General features: G+C 45.6%; 3 protein-coding genes and 1 long non-coding RNA gene across 5 annotated transcripts in view; 2 read left to right on the top strand and 2 right to left on the bottom strand.

The window, feature by feature from the left end:
* The window catches only part of SCRN1 (secernin 1), a 53,633-nt gene extending 51,664 nt beyond the window's left edge, over positions 1–1,969 (bottom strand). The window contains exons 1-2 of the mRNA XM_036010448.1: positions 1,642–1,969; positions 1,559–1,611 (exon numbers count right to left, since the gene is read on the bottom strand). The gene's annotated coding sequence lies outside the window, so the exon portion shown is untranslated. The remainder of the gene's footprint in view (positions 1–1,558; positions 1,612–1,641) is intronic.
* On the top strand, positions 582–15,236 carry LOC118497030. The gene is made up of 3 exons (XR_004899572.1): positions 582–1,020; positions 8,047–8,118; positions 15,122–15,236. It is a non-coding gene; the product is annotated as an uncharacterized LOC118497030 (long non-coding RNA).
* Positions 8,676–21,557, bottom strand: FKBP14 (FKBP prolyl isomerase 14). 2 transcript variants are annotated; one of them, XM_036010449.1, is made up of 7 exons: positions 21,322–21,557; positions 20,611–20,679; positions 20,376–20,451; positions 19,563–19,783; positions 16,928–17,079; positions 13,716–13,843; positions 8,676–11,051 (listed from the first exon to the last, which is right to left on the bottom strand). In XM_036010449.1, exons 4-7 carry the CDS (start codon positions 19,757–19,759, stop codon positions 10,893–10,895), a joined length of 636 nt encoding a protein of 211 aa, XP_035866342.1. In that variant the 5' UTR covers positions 19,760–19,783; positions 20,376–20,451; positions 20,611–20,679; positions 21,322–21,557; the 3' UTR covers positions 8,676–10,892. The 2 variants fall into 2 exon arrangements, with proteins under 2 accessions (XP_035866342.1, XP_028381500.1); XM_028525699.2 differs by lacking the exons at positions 20,376–20,451; positions 20,611–20,679; positions 21,322–21,557 and having other exon boundaries at positions 19,563–19,962.
* A 76-nt stretch (positions 21,558–21,633) lies between these two features.
* PLEKHA8 (pleckstrin homology domain containing A8) overlaps positions 21,634–25,655 on the top strand; it is a 53,840-nt gene continuing 49,818 nt past the window's right edge. The window contains exon 1 of the mRNA XM_028525684.2: positions 21,634–22,085. Coding sequence (XP_028381485.1) covers positions 22,046–22,085 — 40 coding nt within the window. The 5' untranslated portion in view covers positions 21,634–22,045. The remainder of the gene's footprint in view (positions 22,086–25,655) is intronic.

The following is a 25,655-nucleotide window of genomic DNA, read 5'->3' as shown; positions in this document are numbered from 1 at the left end:
AAATCCCACTTTAGTGGAACCTGGAGAAAATCAGATCAAAATCACGGAGCGTTTTTAATTGGGCCTTTTGATTAAGCTTTTGATTAAGTTACAGAAAATAAATGACAGCCCCCCCAAACTTCCCTCTTCACCCTTCCAGAGCCCTACAGTACCCTGAAATGTAGCCTGCTACAAAAATAACTCCCTACCCCGCCCCCCAGGGCTGGCTGCAGCAACACCCAGGAGAGCCTTGCTTCCCGCCCCCTCCCCCCAATTCCCTCGCCGCCGAGGCCTGAGTCAGGGGCAGCTCGTGTTAGCCGTGGGCCGCGCTGCTTCCGGCTGGCCTGATTTTTCATGCTGCCATATTGAATTAACATAGGTTTTCTCGGCGACTGATGCATCAGCTCTTCAGGCTTGGAACACAGGAGACGCGCACCCTACCGGGAAGCTTGCCACCACCTAATTCAAGACACTTGCAAGACGGAGTTAAACCGCAGATTCAGAAAGCGCATGTTATTTAACTCAAAACCCTGACTCGGTTTTGAGTCTCAGCAAACGACAGCTCCCTTAGATGCACTTGGGTTTAGCGGACATTTTTCACCTTTATCGTCCATTCTCTAAAGTTCAAAGGCAGGGGTGCCTCCTGCTTTGCAGACTACACTCATCTCAGTGTGGTCGCCAGACAATCGACGCCTCAACAGCCAGGAGAAGCGAGGACGCAAAGGCAAACTGCGGTGGCTAATCCTCCAGAAACGCCTTGGAGCTTTTTACCAATAAGTGGCCCCCCGCGCCATCGCGTTAATCTGCCTCCACGTCCCTACCTCCTAAGAATCGCTCCGGGCGTGGCTTGTGGACAAGTTGTGGCAAGTCCCGGCCAGAGTGGAGGAGAGCGGCAGCCCGCCCGTTTGCCCTGAAGGGGAGGGGGTCCCCGGTACCCGATTCGGGGCCGCGCACCGGGTGGACTTGGGGACAGAGACGGGCCACCGGCAGCGGTCCCGCCAGGCAGCCATGTTCGCGCGCGCGCGCCCACCCGCGCGGCAGGTGCGTTACCTCCGGGGAAGGTGCCAGGCCCGCTCCCGCGCCCAGGCGATCGCCGAACCCCGGGAGCGATCCAAGGGGTGGCGAGGGTGGGGGCGCACAGGCACACACCCCAGCGGGGCAGCAACTTCGGTATCAAGAACAGGAAACTCAGGGAAAGCAGCCCGGGGAGTTTGAGGCGAGTTAAAGGGAGACGGGGGCATGGATGGGCTGGGGTGTGGACCGTTGAGGGCAGGTTCCGACCAGGCTGCCGTCCTCGCGCCCAGGGTGGGGCATCCCTCTTTTGCGCCCCCGCAGCCCAAAAACCCCAGTCACCCCCAACCCCGGTTCGAGGCCACCAATCCCCTGTTCCCCCGGAGACCCTAGGCTGTCCCAGCCAGCACCGGCCAGGAGTGGGCCCCGGGGAGCGCTACCCGCGGGTTCGGAGGGACCGCAGGGGGCCGCGAGGCGCAGGAGACGGCGATGGCGGATGGCAGTGAAATCTGCGGGGAGAAGCGGCTGCCGGCGCCTTGCGCTCCGGGTCCTGCCGGCCGAGGCTCACCTGCCGGGTGGCGGGCTCAGGGAGCGGCTCTGCGGTGCTGATGCTGCAGCCGCCGCCGAGGGTGCGGGTGCTGGTGCCGCCGCGGGCGCGACTACTGCAGCGACATCCGGGGCTGCAGCTGCAGGGGCGGAGGCGGCCGTCGGGCGCTTCCCCCTCCTCAGACTCCCGGCGCTGGGGCCCGCCGCCCCCGCTCTCAGTGGGCCCGGCTCACGTGACCGCGGGGTCCACCCCGCCTCCCCCCACCCGGGACCCGGGGGCCGCGCAGCGCCAGTAGTGTCTGGGCCACCCGGGCTGCAGCGCCGCCCTCGGCTCGGTTAGGCAGAGCGCCTGGAGGCAGGAGGAGTGGCCGACAGGGCGGATCCCGCGGCAGAAAGTGGCTCTTTGCTCGATTTTTATTTCTTGGTCACCGCCGGGGTGGCAGCTGTCACTAAAGGGAAAACCGGGGCTTTAAGAGAGCCAGGCCCCGCTTCCTCAGGGCGGGCGCCTCTCCAGGACTCCGCCGTTTGGTTGCTACCTGCCGGCCTTGGTGCCTAAGCGAGATGTCCCCGTGGAGAAACGTGTCCTGAACTTTGTTGACGCACATGCCCGAGCCAATTCCCTGGTTTTTAAGATGCCATCCTGTGCCGCGTCGGTATGCCAGATTCTGTGCTGGTACTTGGGCAATGGGCCCCAGAGAGGTGAAGTAACTCACCCAAGGTCACATAAAAAGTGACAAAGCCCAGATTCCATCCCCGGGTTAATAACACAGAGGACAAAGGGGTGTGTGTGTGCGCGCGCGTGTGTGTACGTGTACAGGTGTGCTCTGGCATCATCGTTGGTCTGGACATGACCATCTATCTGTTAACAAAACACAGACTCTACAGTTTATGAATTAATAAAAAAGACTGTCCCGTAAAGAGAAAGTTCACAGGAAACCAAACGCAGTGCCACTTAGGCACATGAAAAGTTGTTCAAGCTCACTTACCTTCAAATACAATGTAGCCTTTTCCACCTGTCAGATTAGCCAAAATCCAAAAGTTGTATAACCTCCATGGAGGGCAATTTTGACAACATCTCCCCAAATAACAAATACATATAACGATCTTTGGAGGGTTCCACGACTGGAACTTATCCTACAGATACGACATGGGTGTGAAATGATATGAGTACAAGGTTATCCATTGCTGTACTATTTGTGCTGGCAAAGAGTGGACGTGAACGTCCGTCAAGCAGGGGCTATTCAAATAAATTACAGCACAATACAATGGAATGCTGTCCAGCTGTTTAAAAAAGGAGGGAGCGCTCAGTGAACTAATAGGTGAGATATCCCACCTATATTAAGCAGGAGATGGAAGCCATGTGTAAAACATTGTGTGTGTTATCATTTGTGGGAAGAAAAAAAATACACATCTGTACTCTTATTTGCAAATGCATAGAATATCTTGGGAGGGATATATTAGAAACTGAAACAGTAGATGCCACCAGGGAGAGCCGAGTGGATGGAGGGAAGGAAAGGAGACTTTCTTGCCTGTCCTTTGAATGTTATGCTAATGATTGTGGGTCGCCACGTGAGCAAATGGATAGTAGGAGAGGGCTGAGGGAATTGGGGCAGATAATACCATAGAACAGAGCCTTGGTGCACATACTCTTGGAGCACAAAGGGACTTCATTGTGCATTGAATCCAACCAAGGGACCTGTAGCCCAGTGAGTTTGAGTGGTATTAAATGTTCCTTCATGACTTGTTCTAGGATCTACTGAATTCAGAGTCACTGAGGCTGGGGTCAGGAAACCTGCATTTTGTCACGCTATTAGTTGATTCTTTTTAATATATATTTCATTGATTACGTTATTACAGTTGTCACATTCCCCCCCCATTGCCCCCCTCCATCCTGCATACCGCCTCCCACCTGTATTCCCCCTCTTTAGTTCATGTCCATGGGTCATATATGTTCTTTGGCTTCTCCATTTCCTGTACTACTAGTAACCTCTCCCTGTCTCTTTTCTACCTACATTTTATGCTACTTATTCCCTGTACCTTCTTCCCATTCTGTCCTCCTTCCCCTCCCCAGCTGATAACCCTCCATGTGATCTCCATTTCTGTGATTCTGTTCCTGTTCCAGTTATTTGCTTAATTTGTTTTTGTTTTTGTGTTTTTTAGATTCACTTGTTGATGGTTGTGAGTTTGTTGTCATGTTACTGTTCATAGTTTTGATCTTCTTCTTTGTCTTAGATAAGTCCCTTTAACATTTCACATAATAAGGGCTTGGTGATGATGAGCTCCTTTAACTTGACTTTATCTGAGAAGCACTTTATCTGCCCTTCCATTCTAAATGATAGCTTTGCTGGATAGAGCAATCTTGGATGTAGGTCCTTGCCTTTCATGACTTGGAATACTTCTTTCCAGTTCCTTCTTGCCTGCAAGGTTCCTTTTGAGAAATCAGCTGACAGTCTGATGGGAACTCCTTTGTAGGCAACTGTCTCCTGTTCTCTTGCTGCTTTTAAGATTCTCTCCTCATCTCTAATCTTGGCTAATGTAGTCATGATGTGCCTTGGTGTGTGCTTTCTTGGGTCCAGCTTCTTTGAGACTCTGAGCTTCCTGAATTCCTGGAAGTCTATTTCCTTTGCCAGATTAGGGAAGTTCTCCTTCATTATTTTTTTTTCAAATATGTTTTCGATGTCTTGCTCTTCCTCTTCTCCTCCTGGCACCCCTATGACTTGGACATTGGAACATTTAAAGATGTCCTGGAGGTTCCTGTCACTATTGGTTCCCTGTACATTTTCCTTGATTTCACCTTTCACAGCTTTCATTTTTCCTCTATTTTGCGACCATACTCAACCAACTCTGTGAGCAACCTGATTACCAGTGTTTTGAACTGTGCATCTGGTAGATTGGCTATCTCTGCATCACTTAGTTGTATTTTTTCTAGAGCTTTAATCTGTTCCTTCATTTGGGCTGTTTTGTCTTCGTGCACCAGTGACATAGTAAGGGGCAGAGCTTTAGGTGTTCACCGGGGTGGGGCAACATACTCCCTCTGTTGTGACAGTGTATGTGGGGAAGGGGCCCGAGAGAGAACAATGAAGCTTGCTCCACTCTCTGCCAGTTTTCAGCCACTTCCCCCACTACCCACAAGCAAATCGGGCCCTTCTGGTGCTGATTCCTGGTGGGTGGGCTTGTGTACATTCTAGGACCCTGTGAGTCTCTACAACGAACTCTTCTATGAGGCTGGGAATTTCTGCTGCTGCCTCAACCCCCACAGGTGTTTTCAGTCAGAGGTTTGAGGCTTTATTGCCCCTTACTGGGGCCCTGGGTTTCGGGGTCTGTCTCACTCCCCGGTTGTTCCTCCCGGTTTATCTGCGTTGCAAATGTGGGACCGCCTGCTCCACCAGCCGCTGCCTTGCTGCCAGTCCTCTCCACCCAGCTGCCTGTCTGCGCCCCTCCTACAGGTCTGGATGAGTGTTTTTTCTTTAACTCCTTGGTTGTCGGACTTCCATACAGTTCAATGTTCTGTCAATGCTGGCTGTTTTTTTGTTTTTAAATGTGTTGTCCTTATGTTGGTTGTGCGAGGAGGCACAGTGTGTCTACCTATGCCTCCATCTTGGCCTGAAGCCCCTAGTTGATTCTCTTGCACATTGAAGTCTGAGAGCCAGACCTCGTGTGAGGGCACTCAGTAAGTCACTGCTGGAAAACAGATGCAGTTCTATGCCTTCCTATGGCCATAATGTGTCACTTTTCATGTAGATGATGATACCTGCACACCAACGCCCCTCCACTGGCGGCAGCATGGAGCACCGGCCTGGGAGCCTGCCAGGCTACCCACTGGGCCTGAAACCTTTGAAGCCTAGTGCCGAGTCTCTCTCTATATGACCGACCACAGGGCCTCGGGCCGGCAGCTGGGACCACGTGAGAACAGAGAGGCATCTGCTTTCCCCAAGATCAGCAGGAAGACGCTGGTTGTGTCATTAACATGTATTTAGCAGCAGCAATACACTTTGCCTCTGCTTCGTATACAGGAGACAGACCGTGCTGCTACTGACGCCTCACAAATAGAGACAGGGGAAAGAAGAGCCAAACAAATATGGAGAACCTCAAGAAATATCAATAAAGATTTTTATCACCGGTCTCAATCAACCACATGAGGTGTAGGTGTGAGTAAATTACAAGGTTTCTGTGAGCTGCCTTGCAAGAGGAAAAAATCGCCTAAAATAGCCTGCAATTATTACAGTCACTTATACTCCATCTAGCCATGTTCAGAGATTTAAGAGGTAATAAATAAAAGTATACCAGATTTTCTGGGGTTTTTTTTTCCACAGACGGAGGCAAAGATTTTTCTTTTTCCAGAGAAAAAGGGGGTGGAGAATAAGGTGTGGTAATTTCAGCTTTTCTGCATTGTCATGCAGAGATCCTCATAAAAACTCCCTCTAGTCCCCTGTGTCAGGGGAAAAGCACTATGGAAACATTTCTGGGTTTATTTACAAGCACTAATACGAAGACAGACTTAATGAGGAAACCATGAAGTTTTAGGTCCTGACAGATCTAAAAAATGTCAGAACTGTATTTCTTCATACATCCCCCTAATTTCTATTACATTAGGTACTTTAATAAATTTCTAGTTAATTCCTTTTTATTTAGGTATAATTAACATGTTATATTAGTTTCAGGTATACAACATAGTGATTTGATGTTTGTATATACTACCAAATGATCATCACAGTAAGTGTAATTAAACATCCATGACCTCATTTTGGTTTTTTTTCCCCACCAATTCCCACCTATCCCACTCATCCACACCTCCCACCCTTGATCCTACCCCCCCCCCTTTGGCTTTGTCCATGGGTCCTTTATACCTGTTCCTTGATGACCCTTCCTCCCTTCCCCCTTTATCCCCTCCCACCTCCCCTCTAGTTATTGTCAGTTTGTTCTTTATTTCAGTGTCTCTGGTTATATTTTGCTTACTTGTTTGTTTTGTTCATTAGGTTCCACTTATAGGTGAGATCATACGGTATTTGTCTTTCACTGCCTGGCTTATTTCACTTAGCATGATGCTCTCCAGTTCCATCCACGCTGTTGCAAAGAATGGAGCTCCTTTCTTTCTGCTGTGTAGTATTTCATTGTGTAAACGTACCATAGTTTTTTGATCCACTCATTTACTGATGGGCACTTAGGTTGTTTCCAATACTTGGCTATTATAAATTGTGCTGCTATGAACATTGAGGTGCATAGGTTCTTTTGAATTGGTGTTTCAGGATTCTTAGGGTATAATCCCAGCAGTGGAATTGCCAAGTCAAAAGGCAGTTCCATTTTTAGCTTTCTAAGGAAATTCCATACTGTTTTCCACAGTGGCTGCACCAGTCTGCATTCCCACCAACAGTGCACTAGGGTTCCCTTTTCTCCACAGCCTCGTCAGCACTTGTTTGTTGATTTGTTTATGATGGTCATTCTGACTGGTGTGAAGTGGTATCTCACTGTGGTTTTAATTTGCATCTCTCTGATGGCTAGTGATGCTGAACATCCTTTCATATGTCTCTGGACCCTTTATATGTCTCCCTTGGAGAAGTGTCTGTTCAGGTCCTTTGCCCATTTTTTAATTGTTTTTTTTTTTTGTCTTCCTGGAGTGGAGTTGTGTGAGTTCTTTATATATTTTGGAGATCAAACCCTTGTCTGAGGTATGATTTGCAAATATATTTTCCCATATGGTTGGTTCCCTTTTCATTTTGCTGATGTTTTCTTTAGCCACACAGAAGCTTTTTATTTTGTTGAAGTCCCATTTGTTTATTCTTTTGTTTATGTCCCTTGCCCTAGGGGACATATCGGTGAAAATATTGCTGCGTGGAATGTCTGAGATGTTCCTCCCTATGTTCTCCTCTAGGACTTACACCGTAAGTAGAACAATGTCACACTATTGTTAGCTTCAAGTTTTCGGAGGGGAAATCATGTACTAGAGAGAGCATTTCAATAACTATCTTCAGTAGAAAACTTTAAATACACACAATATATAGTTTATACACAATATATAGTACACCACATATGTATATACACACAAATGTACATGCACACACATATATAATCTTTGGAAAGAAGAAAACTATTATTTTTTCCAAAATCTCTTGACTATGTAGTCTTCTAAAGAAGTGGGCTCTAAGTAATTCTGAAAAAATAAAATAGCCCTGGCTGGCGTAGCTCAGTGGATTGAGCACAGGCTGGGAACTAAAGTGTCCCAGGTTCGATTCCCAGCCAGGGTACATTCCTGGGTTGCAGGCCAGAACCCCCAGCAACCGCACATTGATGTTTCTCTCTCTCTCCCCCCCTCCCTTCCCTCTCTAAAAATAAATAAATAAAATCTTTAAAAAAAAAAAACACATAGAATAATTTGGGAAAGCCAGACGATCCTTTTTCTGTTCTAGTAGAGTTATTAATACATGACACTTCACTTTTTTAACAAAAAGGTGAGAAATGTGTTTTTCCCATAACATTGCACCAAGTTCTTTTTTCTCCTCTTGCAATTTCCAGACACTGAGCAGTCACCCATGCACTCAGTTCAGTGAGGAGATAGCATGCTGGTATCTAAATAGCCTTACGGAGGTAAGCAATATCCTGCATCACGAATAAGAGGAGGAATAAAACTTCATTTCCTCAAGGAAAGTTTCAAATAGCTAATCACCCACCTGAAACAGAAATCATTTTCTTGTTATTTTTATAGCACCCCAGCATTTTATTTAATTACATAGAGTATTTTATGGCACTAATTCACTCGGTAGGCATTAATCATCATAATACCCACTCATGACACACGATAAAATCCCAAGCCAAAGCAAAAGTGATAACTACCATGGAAAAACAAACAAAAGCCCACAAACAGTATCTCCAGTACCCAAATTCACTATTAACTATTGCCTCAACGCCAAAGGTTTAATGCTTATTTATTCCAAAACACTTTAAACCAAATCACAGCTTTCCTTACAAATGTATCTGAACAGAGTAGATAATCGGGCACATTCAAAATGTCACTCTACCCCTCCCCAAACTACCTATCCATCTCCCTCCCTTGGTTTTGATATAAAACCTAGAAAACCAGTCAAGAAAATCAATAAAGGGCAGAAGAAATCAGCAAAGAATTTTTCACGCAACCAATTATTTCCCAAATATACTTTATTTTGAAAAGAACACCATAACATGGCACTGTAAATGTGGATGACACACCTAGCAGTATTAATGAGTCAAAGTATGTACAAGTGGAGTCCCGGCTTGTGCCTGATTACTCCCACAGATGAAAAGGTGCAGAGAGACAACCGAGCCACAAAGACAGCAGACTTCAAGGCAACTGCTGCCACTTACATGTTTCCATTTCACACTTGTGTCTAAATGTTTCTGTGGGAATTGATACAGAGTCACCCCAGATAAAGAAATGTGCTGCCTGAACGATCAAAATTCTTTTGACTTTCCTTGCTCTGCCATAGAGAGCACCGCCAGTGATGTTTCTACAAAGTAGCACCACATGACAAGCTACTCACTTCCTTTCCCCTCCTCCTGCCCCATGAGGCTTTCTGTAGTGCGACTTCCAGCTCCTCCAGGTTGAGGAAAATGGCAGTGATTTTAAGAGTTTTCTAGCTATAGTTGATTTAATCAGAGAAAGGTGTTATCGAGGAAAACAATATATAATCACTGAAAGTCTATCTATGTATGACGTAAGAGTTGTTCATGATTCTTTAAAGAAAAAAACAAAAAAAAATCTAGAGCTAAGCAGCAATGAAAAGACTAAGACACACACCGGGAACTTCATATCACACCCGGGCTTAATAAGGCAGTTCTTCGCTGCCCCAAGATTATTCAGCAACACCAGAGCCAGGTTTGGGTCAAGGGGAGCACTCTAAGGCACCAGAAATAGCCAGTAAAGCATCTTCAAAGGATAAGGACCCAAAGACAAAAAAGAGAGGAAAGCAAACTGAAGAGAGAATTAGACCCAGTGAATGCAATGTTTGCTTTTCAATAGTAGAGGGTAGTAGAGCGATAACGAACTTGGGGACTGAAATATGGTTTGGCAAGTTAGTTGTTGACCTGAGTCACAACAATTGATCTCTTCAAGTGACAATTTGCTCATCTACAAAATAGGTTCATGAAGACCTGTCAGCTTTTCTCATGGGCTTCAGGTAAATGAGAATTCAAGCCAATGATGTATCTGTGATCACTTTGTAAAGGATAAAAGACTATTCTTAGTAAATGGGGATTTGGACACTTTTTAAAGTTCTTAAGGATAAAAGCCAACTGAAGAAGACATAATAAAATCATCACATTTTTGACCCAGGATAGACCTTATTCAATAGCAGCTGCTGTGGGTCTGCCTTTTTTCTGATGGGACAGTAACAGGGAAATTTTAACTGGCTAACTAATCGAGACACAGTGCTGTTATAGGATAACGCACGAGTTATAGACTATTGATTAAACACCAGGAAGGGTAATCTGTGAGCCTTAAAAGGTAAGCACTGACTAAATACAACTTTCTACCTTGACTACAATATTTTGACACATTTCATTAAGAAACACACATAAACAATTGGTTCTATTTACCATGAAAAGTCAGGAGCAATCAGGAACCAAACCTCCCGCAGGGTGGAGGCAAAGTGGGTTTACAGTTGTGAATACGCGAAACACAGAGACCATCCTCGTATTATTATGTGTTAATTATCATATTACTTCCCATACAAACAACTGTAAGCCTGCTTCTGCCGCACCCTGTACAGCTTCAGCCCTAGGCGGGACGTTCGATGCATGCACAGTTGTAAGCTGTTAACTTGGTTCAAAGCTTCAGCATCGCACATCTCCTCAGCAAAGCAGTTAACAAGTCGAGTTCAACCATCATGTTCCTGTTGGTCCAGGCAGAAACGCAAAGGCAGGTGCAGACACGCTGTTCCATGATGCCATGGAAACAGCAAGCTCTGGGCGGCCGCAAAGGGCTTGGCAAACGTCAGCGTCTAACTCAGAGGAAACCAGGGGAGCAGACACCGAGGGTGCTGCTGCTTTAGGCTGCACTCGCACTTGTGTTGGGCAGGGCCCCGGTTGTGATAGTTTAAAATTGCACGTAGCACACAAGACTTCATATGTGAAGGGAGACATTGGTCCAGAATTCTTCTTAGTCAAAGACAAGTACATTTTTTTTCTTCCCCAAAATTTACCAGAAAGAAATGGGTACTTAGACATCCAAGGGGTTCTTTAAATAACATTCAGAAAAATACATAAAAATAACAACAACAAAAAACAACAAAGAACAGAACAAAACAACGATAAAAAATAAGACTTTCTTTAAAGACGGTTGGCCCCTCTTTAATGGTGGATGCTATATAAAATGAGCAGATATCGCTCTATAACTCATCGTGTTTATATGTGAACTCTCTGGCAGATATAAATCCATCTTTGTCTTCATCTTCTTTATCAAAAATATCCTCCACCAGGACATCGTGATGACTGTCGTTCACCACCGCACCATGCTTTTCGAACTCCTTCTTTAAATACACTTTAACCTACAAAATAACAGGCCTGGTTAATAATTCTAATTCATCAGACACCCACATGGAGCCAATCAGTATCACAGGCTGGACTGGTAGCTCCCTGCATGATGCATAACAACTACTGAACAGCGCCTGTAGGGTACATTTCTAATGGCAGTAAAAGAATCACGAAGACTTTTTTTTCCCTCAAAAACTCCTGCTGTATCATTACAGTAGAGACACAGAATATTGCCCAGTGGCAACGATCAGCCTTCCATCATCTGAAAAACACCCAATTTTCAAAGCACACACGACCTGTTCTCGACCTGCGTCTACATCAAGCCAAGCGTTTGAAAGGCAGCGTCTCAGTGCATTCACTTATCCACATCGCATTTCCTAACAAGGGTCAGAATTCCAGACATCTGCCCTAAAATCCGATTCCATGGTGGCGTTTTCAATTTAAATTAGTGTCTAGGAACAGTGCATGCTGGGGACCTGCCTGCCTGTGACCACGTCCCATGACCTTCCGATCTCAGAAATTACAGCAAAACCCAGCCCGAGGAGTGGTGCGCAGACTGAAGTTTCCAACTTCTGTGCAGGTATTTAAAAATAGAACAAAATACTGTTCCCAGTTAAACACCCGCTTCACTATAATGGAATATACAACCTGCACTTTAATTTTTAATCATATTCCTATCATTCCTTTTGTTAGATCAGCAATTTCTTTTTTTTTTTAGTTTTTATTTATTTATTTTTAGAGAGGGAAGGGAGGGAGAAAGAGAAAGAGAGAGAAACATCAATGTGCGGTTGCTGGGGGCCATGGCCTGCAACCCAGGCATGTGCCCTGACTGGGGAGCAAACCTGTGATGCTTTGGTTCACAGCCCGCGCTCAATCCACTGAGCTACACCAGCCAGGGGTAGGTCAGCAATTTCAAATCCTCTTGCCTCCTCCTACCACCAACGGGTAAACATATAGTGTATATTTATTTTTAAGGTCAAGGTGATTTAATGCAGTTGTAAAAGGAAAACCGGTGAAGGTCTGCCCTGGCCGGCCACACAGCTGGTGAGTTAGAGTGTCGTTTCCACACACCACGGTGGGGGTTTCCACACACCGCGGTGGGGGTTTCCGCACACCACAGTGGGGGTTCAATACCCCAGCCAGGGCACATGCAGGAAGCAACAAACAGATGCATAAATAAATGGAAAAACAAACTGATGTTCTTTCTTTCTATCCCCCATCCTCTCTCTCTGAAAAAAAAAATTAGTAACTCAAAATTTAAATTAAAAAAGACACGATGAAGTTCTGTAAATTAATGTAGACTGTATCTCCAAGGTTATTGTGTGAATAAAGCAAAATGCCAGGTTTTATGTATAATATACTAGTTTTTGTGTAAGAAAGGGGACAATTGAGCATGTATTCCTGTTTGGTGGAATCTACGTAAGGAAATACTAGAAGGATGCATTATAAACTAATAAAACTGGATCCAACAAGGGGTGGATCACACAGTAGAAGACGTGGATGGGAGAAAGACTTCTTGGTAAACACCTTTTTTAAATTGGATCGATCTTTTGAACCGTGTGAATAGTATCGTATACTCGATATTTTCTAATGAAAGAAAATTAACAATTTATCTTGGATCAAAAAATGTCCCATGACTGGGAACAGTATGAGGTGTTGTAAATTTAGTAGCTGTGGATCGTGCCCCAGTGGTTCACAACATTGTAGCCTATTTGAGACTTCATCATTGGCTGGCCACTAAAATCAAACTGATCAAAGCATAAAAACCAACTTGATTTCTGACCACCCCAGCCGTAAAGGAGAGCATAGGTAGCTTTTTTTTTTTAAAGGGATAAATATCTGCCCTCACTTCTTTCCCCATAGCAGCGAGACTAAGACGGGTATGTGTAGCTGTGGCTGGGAAAGCCCAAATAAAGGATGGGAAGAAGATTTCTTCCTTTCCCTTCCTCAAACACCAGGACTTTGAGGGGCTGGGAAAGGTCTCCTGTGGTGGAAAACCCCCGGGGCTAATCTGAACAAAACAGAGCACGTGAGTTGCTTGCTGCTAAGTGTTAGGAAATCACTACAAAATGCATTTAACAGCCAGTCTACACAGGTTTAAACAAAAACTGTCCACGGGAGATATTTCTCAAGATATCCTATGTTTCTGATACAGTAATTCCAAAATGGGAACGCTTTCAAAAATTCAGCACAGTCCTGCCCAGTGTGGCTCAGTTGCTCGGCATCACCTTACAAAGCTAAGGTCGCCGGTTCGATTCCTGGTCAGGGCACATGCCTGGATTTTGGGTTCGGTCCTCAGATGGGGCGCCAAGAAGAGGCAACCCATCGGTGTTTCTCTCTCACATCAATGTTTCTCTCCCTCTCTTTCTCCCTCCCTTCCCCTCTCTCTAAAAATAAATAAATAAAATCTTAAAAAAACAAAACAACTCAGGGCAACCTTAAACACTAGGGAGAGAAAAAAAGCGAAAGACTAAATGGTGTGTTTTTCCGTCTCAATATAGTTCTCTCCAAAACAATGATATCCTAGGAAAAAGTCCATTTTCATACCATAGGCATTTTAAGAAGATTTAGAAATAACATTTTATTCAAGTTAAAAATACATTTCCTTTAAAAACACGTTTCTCGAAAAGCGAACTGAAAGAAGGGAAGAAAGACCGAGTAGAGGAGGGGGCGCCCACCTCATCTTTGGAGAGTCTCCAGTCGTCGTTAAGATCCATTTCTTGGAATGATTCGTGGGACCTCGGTCCATTTCGAATCTCCAGGAGATCGATGTTAAATATCAGTGTGCTCTCTGGCGGTATCTTACCTAACATGAAGGGAGAGGGGGGTGCAGTTTTATCAAAAAGATCCCAAAGTTGTGATGATAGAAAACTTACGGTATTGGACAAATTATTCTTTTCATTGAATGAAATGAAGAGCCCTCCTAAGATTATCACATGTAATGGAAATTACTTACAATCATATTTTACTCAAAAAGTAGAATAAAGAAGGAATAATCCCAACTAACAGATCAAAAGCAGTCTGGTTTTATCTTTGCAGTTAGAAGATTGTTTTACACACAAACACACACGCCTAATGGCCTGGGTGTTGACATTTCAAATATACTTAAGTCAAGAATGACTCCAAGTGCTCTAGCTGTTTCAGAGTTACTACCAGTGGTTTGCTAACTTGGGTCAGAAAGTCTCGACGGAAACACTGCCACCTCCACCCCTGGAGGCGGCTGCCGGCTGAGCGGGCTCTGGCGTCACCCTGTCTAGGTCTGCAGCTCACGTCTGCCCATCTCTAGGCCTCAGTTTCCCAGTCTGCAAAACACTAACGGCAGTCCCGCCCACCTCCGGAGTCTGTCTGCTGGGAAGATGAAGGAAGGTGAGTCCGTACAAAGCACTTAGCATGATACTTGATCAATGGTAAGCTCTCAATCTATGTTGCTAAGATAGAATTCTCTTGTAGGCTTTAAAAACAATTCAGAAAGGGTCAACAACTCCAGAAAGTTGGAAAGCACCTGCTCTGATACAGGACATTATACAGATGTGAAAGAAAATTTCAGAAAAGGGGAGAAATTAAAACACATTCCTGAGAAGGGAGATAAAAAATTTTTAAAGTGAAAAGAGCATTTTTAAATCCCCAGAGACCTTTAAAAAAATTTTTATTTCTGACAAATATAGACATTTTTTTTTACCTGTCTCCTTATAACTCTGTTTAAGGTACAGCTCTAGGTAAACATTCCCAGCATTCCTCAGTCTCCCCATCCCACAGAGTTCCAGGAAAGGGCACGTGTCAGTGCTGAGGACAGAAGACTTACGCTATGTCTCTGGCGCTGCCATTCCCGACCTAGACGGGCGGGGGGGGCATGCACGAGGTCGCCGAGAGAACTGGTCCCTTTCCAAAGGTGGCATGCAAACGAGGCACTACAGGACTACAAAATTAGCGTTACATATTAGCAGAATTAGTTCCACGGTGCGCAGTTTGAAGGAAACGACTCGGGTTTGGATCCCTACTGGTTATGAAGGAACATGCAGCTCCATGCAGTGGGGCAAACACTGTAGGGACTAATGGACTAATGCTACATGTTTAAATCTTAAAGGCGGGACCATAAAGACACAGGAAGGTGAGAGGATACATTGGAGAGTCAGAGAACACTTTCTACACACTTGGTTCTCTAAAGGGAATGATCGTGAAAAAGAAGGAATGAGTTTGGTTAGTAAATCCCATTCTATGCGTAAGGTTTATACAGCAAGTTCCAGTTCCATTTTAGAGCACACGATGCTTCTTGTATGAGACCTATTATTTTCTTCCCAGGAAACTGGGGCTAGGGCTCCCACTTGGTAAATGGTTTAGACCTGGGGATGCTGTGAAGTCCATATTCCCACCACATCAGAGCGCTCCTTCGTCTGGTTCTCACGACTACTTAGAACTTTTTTCTCTTCATCATGTAGGTAATATGTGCCCATTGCAGAGATTTTGGAAGTGACAGAACCAGAAATAAAAATAACTCCCAGCCCCATTGTTAACATTTTTATTTATTTCTTTGTGACTCACTTTGTGTATTACTTTTTTCTAATACTTACTATCATAATATAATCTATGTTGTATCTTTATTTTCTAATTTTATATATAATATTATAGCATACATATTTTGGATATAATTATTTAAATCTTTGAAATGCCATTTTTAAGTAACTGGGCCATATTTTATCTTGCTAAACAAACCCTTCTCCTTACACACTTAAGTTGGTTCCAATTTTTATTTTTTTTACTTTTATTTTCTTGCCATGAGAAACAACATGGTAATGGACGTCTCTATTCACAAAACTTTCTTCCTACACCTGGTTATTCCTTTAGGTTAGGTTACAATAAAGCATCATGGGATACCTGCCCATGCCTAGGCTTCTGGACTCTGGGAAATAGCCCTTCAGGAGGCCAAACAGGTTCCCACTCAGACAGCAGGTCTACCCGCCTGCCCTGGAGCAAACAGCACCGGGCTCCCTGGATCAGCTCCCCTGCCGCCCCGCCCCCCCCCCCCCCCCCCCCCCCCCCGCTTCTGTTCTCCTAAACCAGGGATGTCAAACGCATTTTCACCAGGGGCCACATCAGCCTTGCGAATGTAAGGGCCGCATGTAATTGCAACTCCTTAAAGTTAAGGAGTAGTTACATTTACACAGTCCTAAAATTACATTCCACCCTTTGAAGGCAATCATGAGGCTGATGTGGCCCCCCCACCCCCAGTGAAAACGAGTTTGACACCCCTGACCTAAACTCATTTCAAGTCATTCCATTATTGTTTTACGTTAAATTATCAAAAACTGTGTAAGCTTTCTTGTGGAAGCTTCAGTTGAGTGTCACACACAGCTCATACCCATAACTGCAGGTCATGCCTTAATCATCTATATTTCAAAACTGCAACTCATCAAAATACTTATGCTGAGTAATCTCTCTTTTTGCATCGTGAAAATAGGAGAATTTCAGTTGGGGAGGACGAGAAAGTTCTGGAGATGGAGAGCAGTGATGTTAGCATAACATGTGAATGGACTTAATACACTGAACGGCACACCTCAAAGTGCTTAAATGGTAAATATGTTATGCATACTGTAGCGTGCGTGTGCACGCGCACACACACACAGAAAAGAAGCTATCGTATTGGTGAACAATGTTAATAACTGAGTTGAAGTTTCCAGGACCTTTTTCATTGTTAGCTCAGTACACCATTTAGATATTATGGCTTTAATTGGCCATTTCAAATGACAATCAAGACATAATTATATTTTCCAAAGAAATACAAGTCCTGAATTTACTTCTGGGGGCGGGGGAAATACACAGTAGTTACACTAACTGCTGCTCCTCGTTTGGAAAAGCACGCCAGCGCTACAGAAAACTGTGGAAGTGTCATTACCTTTCCCTTCTTTTCCGTAGCCCAGGGCAGGAGGGACGATGAGCTTCCTCTTCTCTCCCACACACATTCCCTTCAGGCCCTGGTCCCAGCCTTTGAGAGCCTCCAGGATGCCCAGGGTAAACCAAATGGGCTGGCCATTGTTATGTTTGTGACTACGATAGAAAGAAAACACATTAGAACATTTTAGTAACTTTTTTTTATTGCCGTGGTGCATTTTCCCCCACCTATAGTGCTTAAATTTGGAAATTAACAAAAACAGCTACACACACACACACACACACACACAAAACCAAACCAACTTTATAGTGTAATTCAATTCACTGTCCATATTTCTTGATGCAAATTTCACACTGATGACTCGGCTAGAGAAGTGCAAAGGGCATAATAATAAAAACAGTCAACAGTTACTTGAGCATTTACCATATACCAGGTATTACCCCAACTGTTTTGCCTCTTTCAACTCTAACAATCATCGTATGAGGTAAGTGCCATTACCCCCTATTGTACAGATGAGGAAACTGAGGTTAAGTGTGCTAGTGTTTGACCTAACTACAAAGTTCAAGGTCTTAACCCTAAAGGGATGCTGTCCCAGCAAGGCTACTGGGTGTAGAAGAAGGAGAAAACTAGTTACGAGTGGGCAAGTTTCAGAAGGAGGCTGAGAGACTAAAAAGAATTTATGACCCACACACGTGTCCATGCCCACATGGATACCATGAGAGTCGGGAGCATAGCGTCTTCTGGCCTGTCTACAAACTTCCTTACATACAGCCTGCTGATGGCTTTGCTGGCTGGGAAAGCCTGCCCTTTTGCCCTTTACCCCCACCCAGACCCTGGCCCCATTCTCTCTGCAGGGGTCTACTGCAGGGTTATGCAGGAAAGCCTGAAGGGGTGGCCCCTCAAGGACTCAAGAAGAAGAGAATGGTCAGGATGTCCTGGCTCAAGAGTTGAAGCGAGGCCAGCCCAAGAAAACCCACCTGTGGAGCTGCTGGAGGCCTTGAGGGCCAGGTAGTGTCTGAGACTCAGCCCCCTTTTGGTACAACATGGAAAGTGCTCTGTACAAGAGTATCTTGCAGGCGAGAAAGGGAAGCCAGTCTCCTAGGCTTCATGGGTCCATGGTCACTAAGTCTAGGTAAAGGCCATTACTTCCTTTTTTCCTTAATTTCTCCCCATGATCCAAGTAAGAAAATGCCCACTGTAGAAAATCTGGGAAGAGTAGAAAAAATGACAAGGAAAGAAACAATCTACCACCCAGCACCAACTATAGTTTTGGCACATTTCTTGTCATGGCTAAAGGGTTTAAACCTTTACTTATTTAGCTCGTAGGCTATGGGTCTAGAAATGGCAAACATTCTTTATAAAATGACCACTTTATGGTACTTCTTCATCATTCTCAGGGCGGTTCCTGACCATTTACATGGAGGCTGCGTGACAACCGTCCCCTCATCAATGACCAGACTTTAGCAGCAAACTGCTCAATGATGCCCGTGACTGACATTGCAGTCCACATGGGCTTCCGGTTCTGAGTCCTGAAAGAAATCGGTGTGGATCTAAAACAGATCAGACTGAAAATAAGAACATAACTGGAAATTTAAAATGAAAATCATAATTACTCTTTGACATCCACTGTGCAATGGCCTTGACATAAGAAGACAAGAGTTGCGGAGAATTCTATGGCAAGATGTCATTTTAGAACCTTTTACAAGGGCTAACAGAGCTCAGAAAAGAGAGGCAATCACTTATCTGAAACTTCGAAACAGGCCAGATCTGAACATCCAGGTTTGATAGACAGAGAGATAAATGAATGGACCGTGATGGAAAGATGCCAAAGTTTTTTAGTCACCCCAGTATCAAGCACAGGGCCTAACATAAAGGAAATGTTCAAATCAATACTTTTGGAGTGCAGTAAGTAGAATCAATGCCTGATTGGAAATTATTACACTTGTGAAAGTTTTATATGTTGCAATTTGTTTATAGTACAGAAATAATGATAGTGTAACCACCTGAAAATTCTTCACTGTAGGTAAAGGATTAATCATCCATGACTACACCCATACGCATCAATTAAGTCCTTGAATTTCTAAAAAGAGACAAATGATGAAATAAATCATGGTCCTGTGCCATGTCATATGTCAGAACAAAAAAGTTAAATAGGTCAGAGAATTAGCATTAACATATCCTACAACAGGCAAATAAATGATTGTGTATCCCGCTCATGAAGTAGCTCTGAAAAGTTTTAAGTCAATTTCACTGACACCAAATTAAAAATGGATCTGAGTCATTTTCCCTCAGGAGTGAAGTTTGAGAAGCAGAATTCCGTTAAGCTTTTTAAAATTTATCATTTTATTATACCCCAAAATCTTCTGCAGTATTTCAGAGATTCTAGGTCGAATTTTTACAATAAAAAATGAACAGCTTTATCTTGACTACATGTTTCCAGTAAGACCTTAAAAAGTCTCCTTATAGAAGATTGGTTTCAAACAATTTCCTTTCCCCAAAGAAGAAAATAAGATATTTCAGTTTTGGGTTTTTTTTTTTTAAGAGTGGTAAAACTTGGTACACGCTGCCTTTCCTGCCGTTAAGCAGGCATGGATGGGTGGGTTCTTCGCTGCTTTTCCTGCGGGGAATAATTACTTACGTGGAGTGAAATAAAGAGCCATCCTTTTCTAAGTAGCCTTCATAGTGGACCAGCATCAAATCCCCCCCTTTGGTCTTGCGATGGCAGATGAACGGCTTCTGGAGCACTTCAATCTTCACTTCTGGTTCGGGGATCAGAGCCCCGCTCAGAGAAGTGACTAACAGCGTCAGGACGGAGTTCCACAAAAAAAGCCTCATGTTGCTGGAGCAGGGAAGCAGTTCCTACAAAAACAGAGAAAGGACCCCGGACCTCAAAGGGTTAAGAATGCACGTAGTCGATGACTTAAGGACAACGGCCTCTAGCAAGTTCATGACTCCCTTCCGAGCAGACGTGGCAGGTTTACTATCTGCAACTTTCCCACGCACCGCGAACCCACCTCTAAAGAGTTAAACCCAAATCCCGGGCAGGAGTGGGTCTTACACCGTGTACAGACTCCCATTGGCTTACAGTGCTGTCCCTCAGGCACCTCTCAAGCCAATGATGCCGCAGGAACGTAGTTTACAACCCGCCCAACCAGGAGTCGGCCAAAGTGAACCACCCGGAGTGGTCCTAGAGCCCCGAGGATTAAAGAATTCCACAACTTGGAATTTTGGGAGGGGTGGGGCAAGGAGCTAACCGGAAACTTCCAGGGCAGATTTACTTGTGTAAAGACAGGGGATGAGCGTGGTGTGAGGAGTCCTGGGGCCTTGTGAAATGGTAGAGATTTCCTGAAGTATTTCTTCTCACCGTAGGGGAGAAGCCCCAGGATTCCACAGTCTAACACCCCTGCTATTGCTTATTATTTAACTTACGGTATAAACAATAAAGACGTACAGTGCTGTAGGGTTCAACGAAGCGCGTTCCTGTGAGTGACCCTTACTCCACTGCCAGTAGGGCAGGTTCTCGTATCCCATATGAAGAAAAAAAAAAGTAATTAAACTAGGAGAGATTAAGTGCCCTGCTTAAGGTTATTAGCCCCAAGGCAGTTGAGCTCCGCCTTCAAATCAGGTCTTCTGATGCATTGTGCAACACCGCATAAAGTTATGGCTACTGATAATTTATCACTTAGGACTTAATTGTCCTTAACTCGGAATGTCTACAATAGTTTCCATCGAGGATAAGCACGTGCACACCTCCACTTTAAAGAAGAGAGTAATCACAGTTACGAGTTACACAGGCTTATGTTAGTTTTACATTTTTCCGCCTAATTTCAAAAGCAATACACATGTCCATTGTAGTCGACTGGGAAGAAACGGGAAAACTCTGAAGGAGGGTTTCCAGTTACAGTACAGGAGCTGAATTAAATTTAAATTTCAGATAAACAAAGGATTGTTCTGTATTTTTATTTGCTAAATAGGGCACTAAAGAAGAAAAAAAACGCCGCAAATAATCTTAACATTTTGGTGCATGCTTCTGTGACATATGCCTAAAATTATTTAGAACACATCGTACATACACTCTGTTCCGTAACTTGCTCTTTCTACCCAATTTATAGTTAATTTCCCTGCTCACTTAACCTTAGGACAGAACTTTCTCACACTTTCATATGCATAGGAATCCCCTGGGGATCTTGTTAAAATGCAGATTTCGATTCCAGAGATTTGGGCTAGAGGCGAGATTTTGCAATTCTGACAAACAAGCTCCTAGGTGATGTCAGTGCTGTTGTCCTCGGACCACATTTCCGGTAGCCAGGCCTTAGAATTTTCCATTCATTTACACTGGCCACACAGCATTCTATTCTGAAATTCCCATCATCTCCCTAAACCCTATTGTTGGGTACCGGGAGTGTGTGGGATCAATTGGGCAGCCTCGAAATCTCCTGGTAACTAGAATCCAGGGGCCACCCTAAGGGGCCATGTTAAGCCCCAAACAGCGGGGGGGAGGGTAGGACCCGACCCATCTATGGCACCATTAACAGTCAGGAGCAAGTCCCACACTTGTCCCACCAGCTTCCCTCCTCCATTTTCACCCCAAGATTTCTTGCAAGCCAGCCTAACCAGGACTCAATTTCCCTGCGGGCCTCTTAGCTCCTTCAGCCCCGCCCTCGTTGTAGCAGCCAAACTCCGGAGTGGATTTCAGGAACGGACACACGCAAACGGTGCACTGGGCATGCGCGAGTGGGCCGCGGGGCCCCGGCAGGTCGAGGACTCAGGTAGCGCGCGGTGGCGCCGCCAGCGACCCGCTGCCCGTGTTGCGGCACTTTGAAGGCTTCAGTCGCCCCTCCTGCCCACCCAGCATCTTCATCTCCTGGCCGAAGCACGCCAGCCCCTGTCGTGTGCTAACCTGCGGAGGCCGCTGCAGTGACCCCGCCCCCGGGCTGACAATGTGAGACTGGCCAGGCGTCCCCGCACCAGAGTCGGGCGCCGGGAGTGGGCGGCTCGGCAGCCCCGGGAGATGGCCCTGCCGCCGGTGCTTGTCGCCTCCTGGGGTCTGGAGCAGTGAGGGGGCTGGCGATCGAGGGACAGTGGCCCCAGCGCGGCAGAGGCGGAGGGGCCACGGGCGCCATGGAGGGGGTGCTGTACAAGTGGACCAACTATCTGAGCGGTGAGTGGGGGGCGCGCCAGGGGCTCGGTCCTTTGTCTGAGCAGCTGGAGGGCGACGTGGGGACGCGCCTCTTGGGGGTCGGGGTCACAACCCCTCCTGGGACCCTAGAGACCTGTGCGGACCGGGAATATTTCTTCAAAGCACTTCACTCACAGGACAGTGTGCCCCGTGCTGTACGGATACACTCCCCTGTTGGGACGGGGTGAGGGCAATAGCTACCCTTGCACTTCAAGGAAACCTACGAAATCCTGAGATCTGTCGTGACTTGAAAAGCACGATGCCCTCCGTGTCGTCGGGAGGGAGGCGCTGCTCTTGCCTGGCCATGCCCGTAGTAACCTGGAATTCCAGAGGGGAAAGGGCCTTTTTCAAAGTCCCCAGTGCAAACGCTTTCCCTTGTCACCTTCAGACCTAGTTGTCACAGTTCCATCTCAACAGTTTCAGAGCTCCACGGTTTGCGCAAGGTTGTTGGTTTTACCGCTGAGCATTTCTTTTTGTTTTACAGACTCAGAAAGTACCACAAAATCAATGCAAATATCATCAGTTGTTTTCTTGCCCTGCAGAACAGAATGGCTTAAAAATAGTAGCCCACTCCTTTCCAATTTGTGGATGTAGTTCCTTCATATCTTGAGGTCAGGACTATTCTTAAGCCGTGAAAATGATTCAGAACTAGCATTTTTTTTTTTCATTTGTGCAAGCAACATTTAGTAAAAAGCCTCTGTAAGCTGGAAACTACGTTAGGCACTTTTTTGGAATTAAACTTTTTATTATGGGAAATGAGCTAGGCATTTTTTAATTCTAATACCAATGTCTGTGTTTGGAAATATTCCCAGTATCTCTTAGAATCAGGGAGATATTTTCCCATCCTTTCTGATAGGACAGGTTTTCAGGGTCGTGGTGTGGCGATGCTCTGGGGTGTGTTAGGGACGGCTGTGTGTGGGAGGGATAGTCGGCGTAGTGAATTTGATGAGGTTACACGGCACAGCCAAGTGCACCTGCTGGTTGTACCCAGAATCTCTTACCTTCAGTGATGCCAAGCGATTGCATTAGATATGGTAATTCATGGCGGGGCTTCAGTGAACATCCGGGGCTGGCACTCTCCTAACCTAGAGATCGGGTCATTTTCCTTTTGACGTGTCTTTGAACTCCGAGATGTATGGATCTTCTACCGCTGAGTACAATTTAATAGCTGTCCCATCACCCCCTTCCATCGCATGTGCTTTGTAACTTTTTCCTTTCATCCTCAACAGTCATTCCTCTTCCTTTTTCTCCATCTCCCTCACCCCTTCCTTTTTTTGTTTTTTGTTTTGTGTCTCTTTTCTGACTCTTCTCTCCATGTAGAAAGTTTAGTCTCTTGGTACAGTCCCTACCTTCTGAGCATGGAAAGCCCCTTATTTTTTTTTTCCTGACTGTTTTTTGTGTTATCCTTTAATAGAGCACAATTTCTCTAGAAGGACCTTTTGGAATCTTTCGTGTGATGCCTGTGCCATCTGTTCTGAGTCTACTTTTTTTTCTTCTCCGAGTAAGAGAAGTTCATTCTGTGAGTAATGCCAGGGCGGAAGCCCAGAGGAAGAGGTCATTGTCCTCACGCCATACAGCTTGTCCCCTTGGCCCCCCGGGGCTGCCTCACTGCGGGCACACCGCTTATAGACACCCATCACACCACTTTTCCTGCATATACTTAGAATTATGGTTCAACACATTGACCACATTAGGAGATGCATTGACTATGGAAAGGAAGAAGAATAGCCTAGGGAGAACTGATGCATTTACATGTAATCCCAAGTCTGAGTTTTTGTTCTTTCTGAGTGTTCCCCCAAAGGGAGAATGTAACGCTCCGTGTAGTTTGTGCATTCCTGCCGTGCACCCCGCCGGATAGGGAATGCCGTGTTGCATTTGAGTGGGAAAGTTAGGAAATCCATTTAGCAACCAATCCTTTGAACCCTTGGCAAGCGTGGCGAACTTCCTTCGCCACCCACTCTGAGCTGGGCACAGGGTGAGCGACATCGGAGGAGACAGACACAGCCCTGCTTTCCTCGACCTGCCAGTCAAGGGGCTGGAGGAGACAGGCATTCCTGGAGTAAGTGGTCAGATGCGTGTTCCAGGTGTGTGCGAGATTGGGGGAGAGGAGAGGCTAGTCCCGATCATTGGGGAAAGCTTTTTTGAGGAAAAGATTTAAGAGATCTCAAATGATAAATTGAAACTAGGTGGTGAGGCCAAGGCAGGGGTGCAGTGGGAGGCTGTGAGGAAGAACTTTCTAGGTACTGGAACGTCAGTATGCAGGCCTTACAGTAAGACAGAGAGAGACCTGGGAGTTTGAGGAAGTGAAAGAAGACCAGACCCGCATGACTGGGGAGCTGGGAGGAGTGAGCTGTAACAAACCAGGGGCCGGCGAGAGGTGGGGGGAGGCCTGATGTTTTAGGGCCTCACAGGCTGGTCTAGACACTGTGCAGTGATTGTGTGCGGGGTGGGGGTGGAGGGGGAGATAAGATCATTCAGAAGCTTACAGCTTACCTTGGCTGCATTTTTTGGTATTTTACCAAATAACATAGTTATTTTTGTGAACTTCTTTTGCCTCTTACATTAAACTAATAGGTATCAGGCATTAAAAGTTGACAACATCAAGCCTTGAGAATAACATCTCTATTTCTTGCATGAAACTACCACTAAAATACAGAAAGAGAAAGGAGGAAAAGTCTCTTTGCCCTAATATACTGCACACGCTCAGGTAGCCTGTGTTCCTTCCAAGCAAAAATGGGGGGGATACCTGCTTACGTGCATTTTCTTCAACAGTCCTGAGCTCCCCTGCCTTTTGAGCAGCTGAACATTGGACATTCTGGGGTTTAGTGTCAAATCCCCTCTTCAGGTATTAGAAGATTAAACCTGCAGTGGAAAGGGAGTGGATTAGATGTTCCACAAACACCCGTGTCGTGTGAGCCACAGGGGCTAGGCACTGTGTGTGTGTAATTTGTGTCTTTCAAGCCCTAAAACTTAGTCACGGGCTAGGACATGTGCATGGTTTGCACGAATGCGCTGTCGTAGCAAGGACACTAGGCGAGGAGTCAGACCTAAAGTCTGTGCCCGCTGTGTCACTGCCCGCTGCGGTCACTTGACCACTGCTGAGCTTAGTGTCTTCCTCCATAAGAAGATGAGATTCACCTGCCACTATGTATAAGAATAGCAAAAAAACTTAACGCTTACAATATTCCGCGCACTATTCTAAATGTTTTAGGTAGGTCAGTTCATTCCGTCGTCACTGCAGTTTTAGGAAGCAATTGCCCTGACTGTTCCCATTTTCCGGATGGAGACACTGAGACGCAGAAAGGTAGAGGAACTGGCCCCAGGTCACACGGTTAGGAAGTGGCTCCAGAGCCAGTGCTCCCTTACATAATACTCGTAAAGGTCCTTCCTCTGGGTCATTACATAATTCTCGCTGATTCATAAGGCACCTACATTTAAAGCATGTTGACCTAGAATAGCAGACTTGACTTGGGAGTGGGAGGTGGGAGGAGTTCAGGAGTGAGGAAGACTTTGCCCAGTGCTGTGCGTGTTTTGTCACGAGGAAACTCTCTG

This window comes from Phyllostomus discolor, chromosome 10 (genome assembly GCF_004126475.2).
Source record: "Phyllostomus discolor isolate MPI-MPIP mPhyDis1 chromosome 10, mPhyDis1.pri.v3, whole genome shotgun sequence".
NCBI classification, from domain to species: domain Eukaryota; kingdom Metazoa; phylum Chordata; class Mammalia; order Chiroptera; family Phyllostomidae; genus Phyllostomus; species Phyllostomus discolor.
The sequence above is the reverse complement of the archived record's forward strand: the minus strand, read 5'-3'. Positions and strand labels throughout refer to the sequence as shown.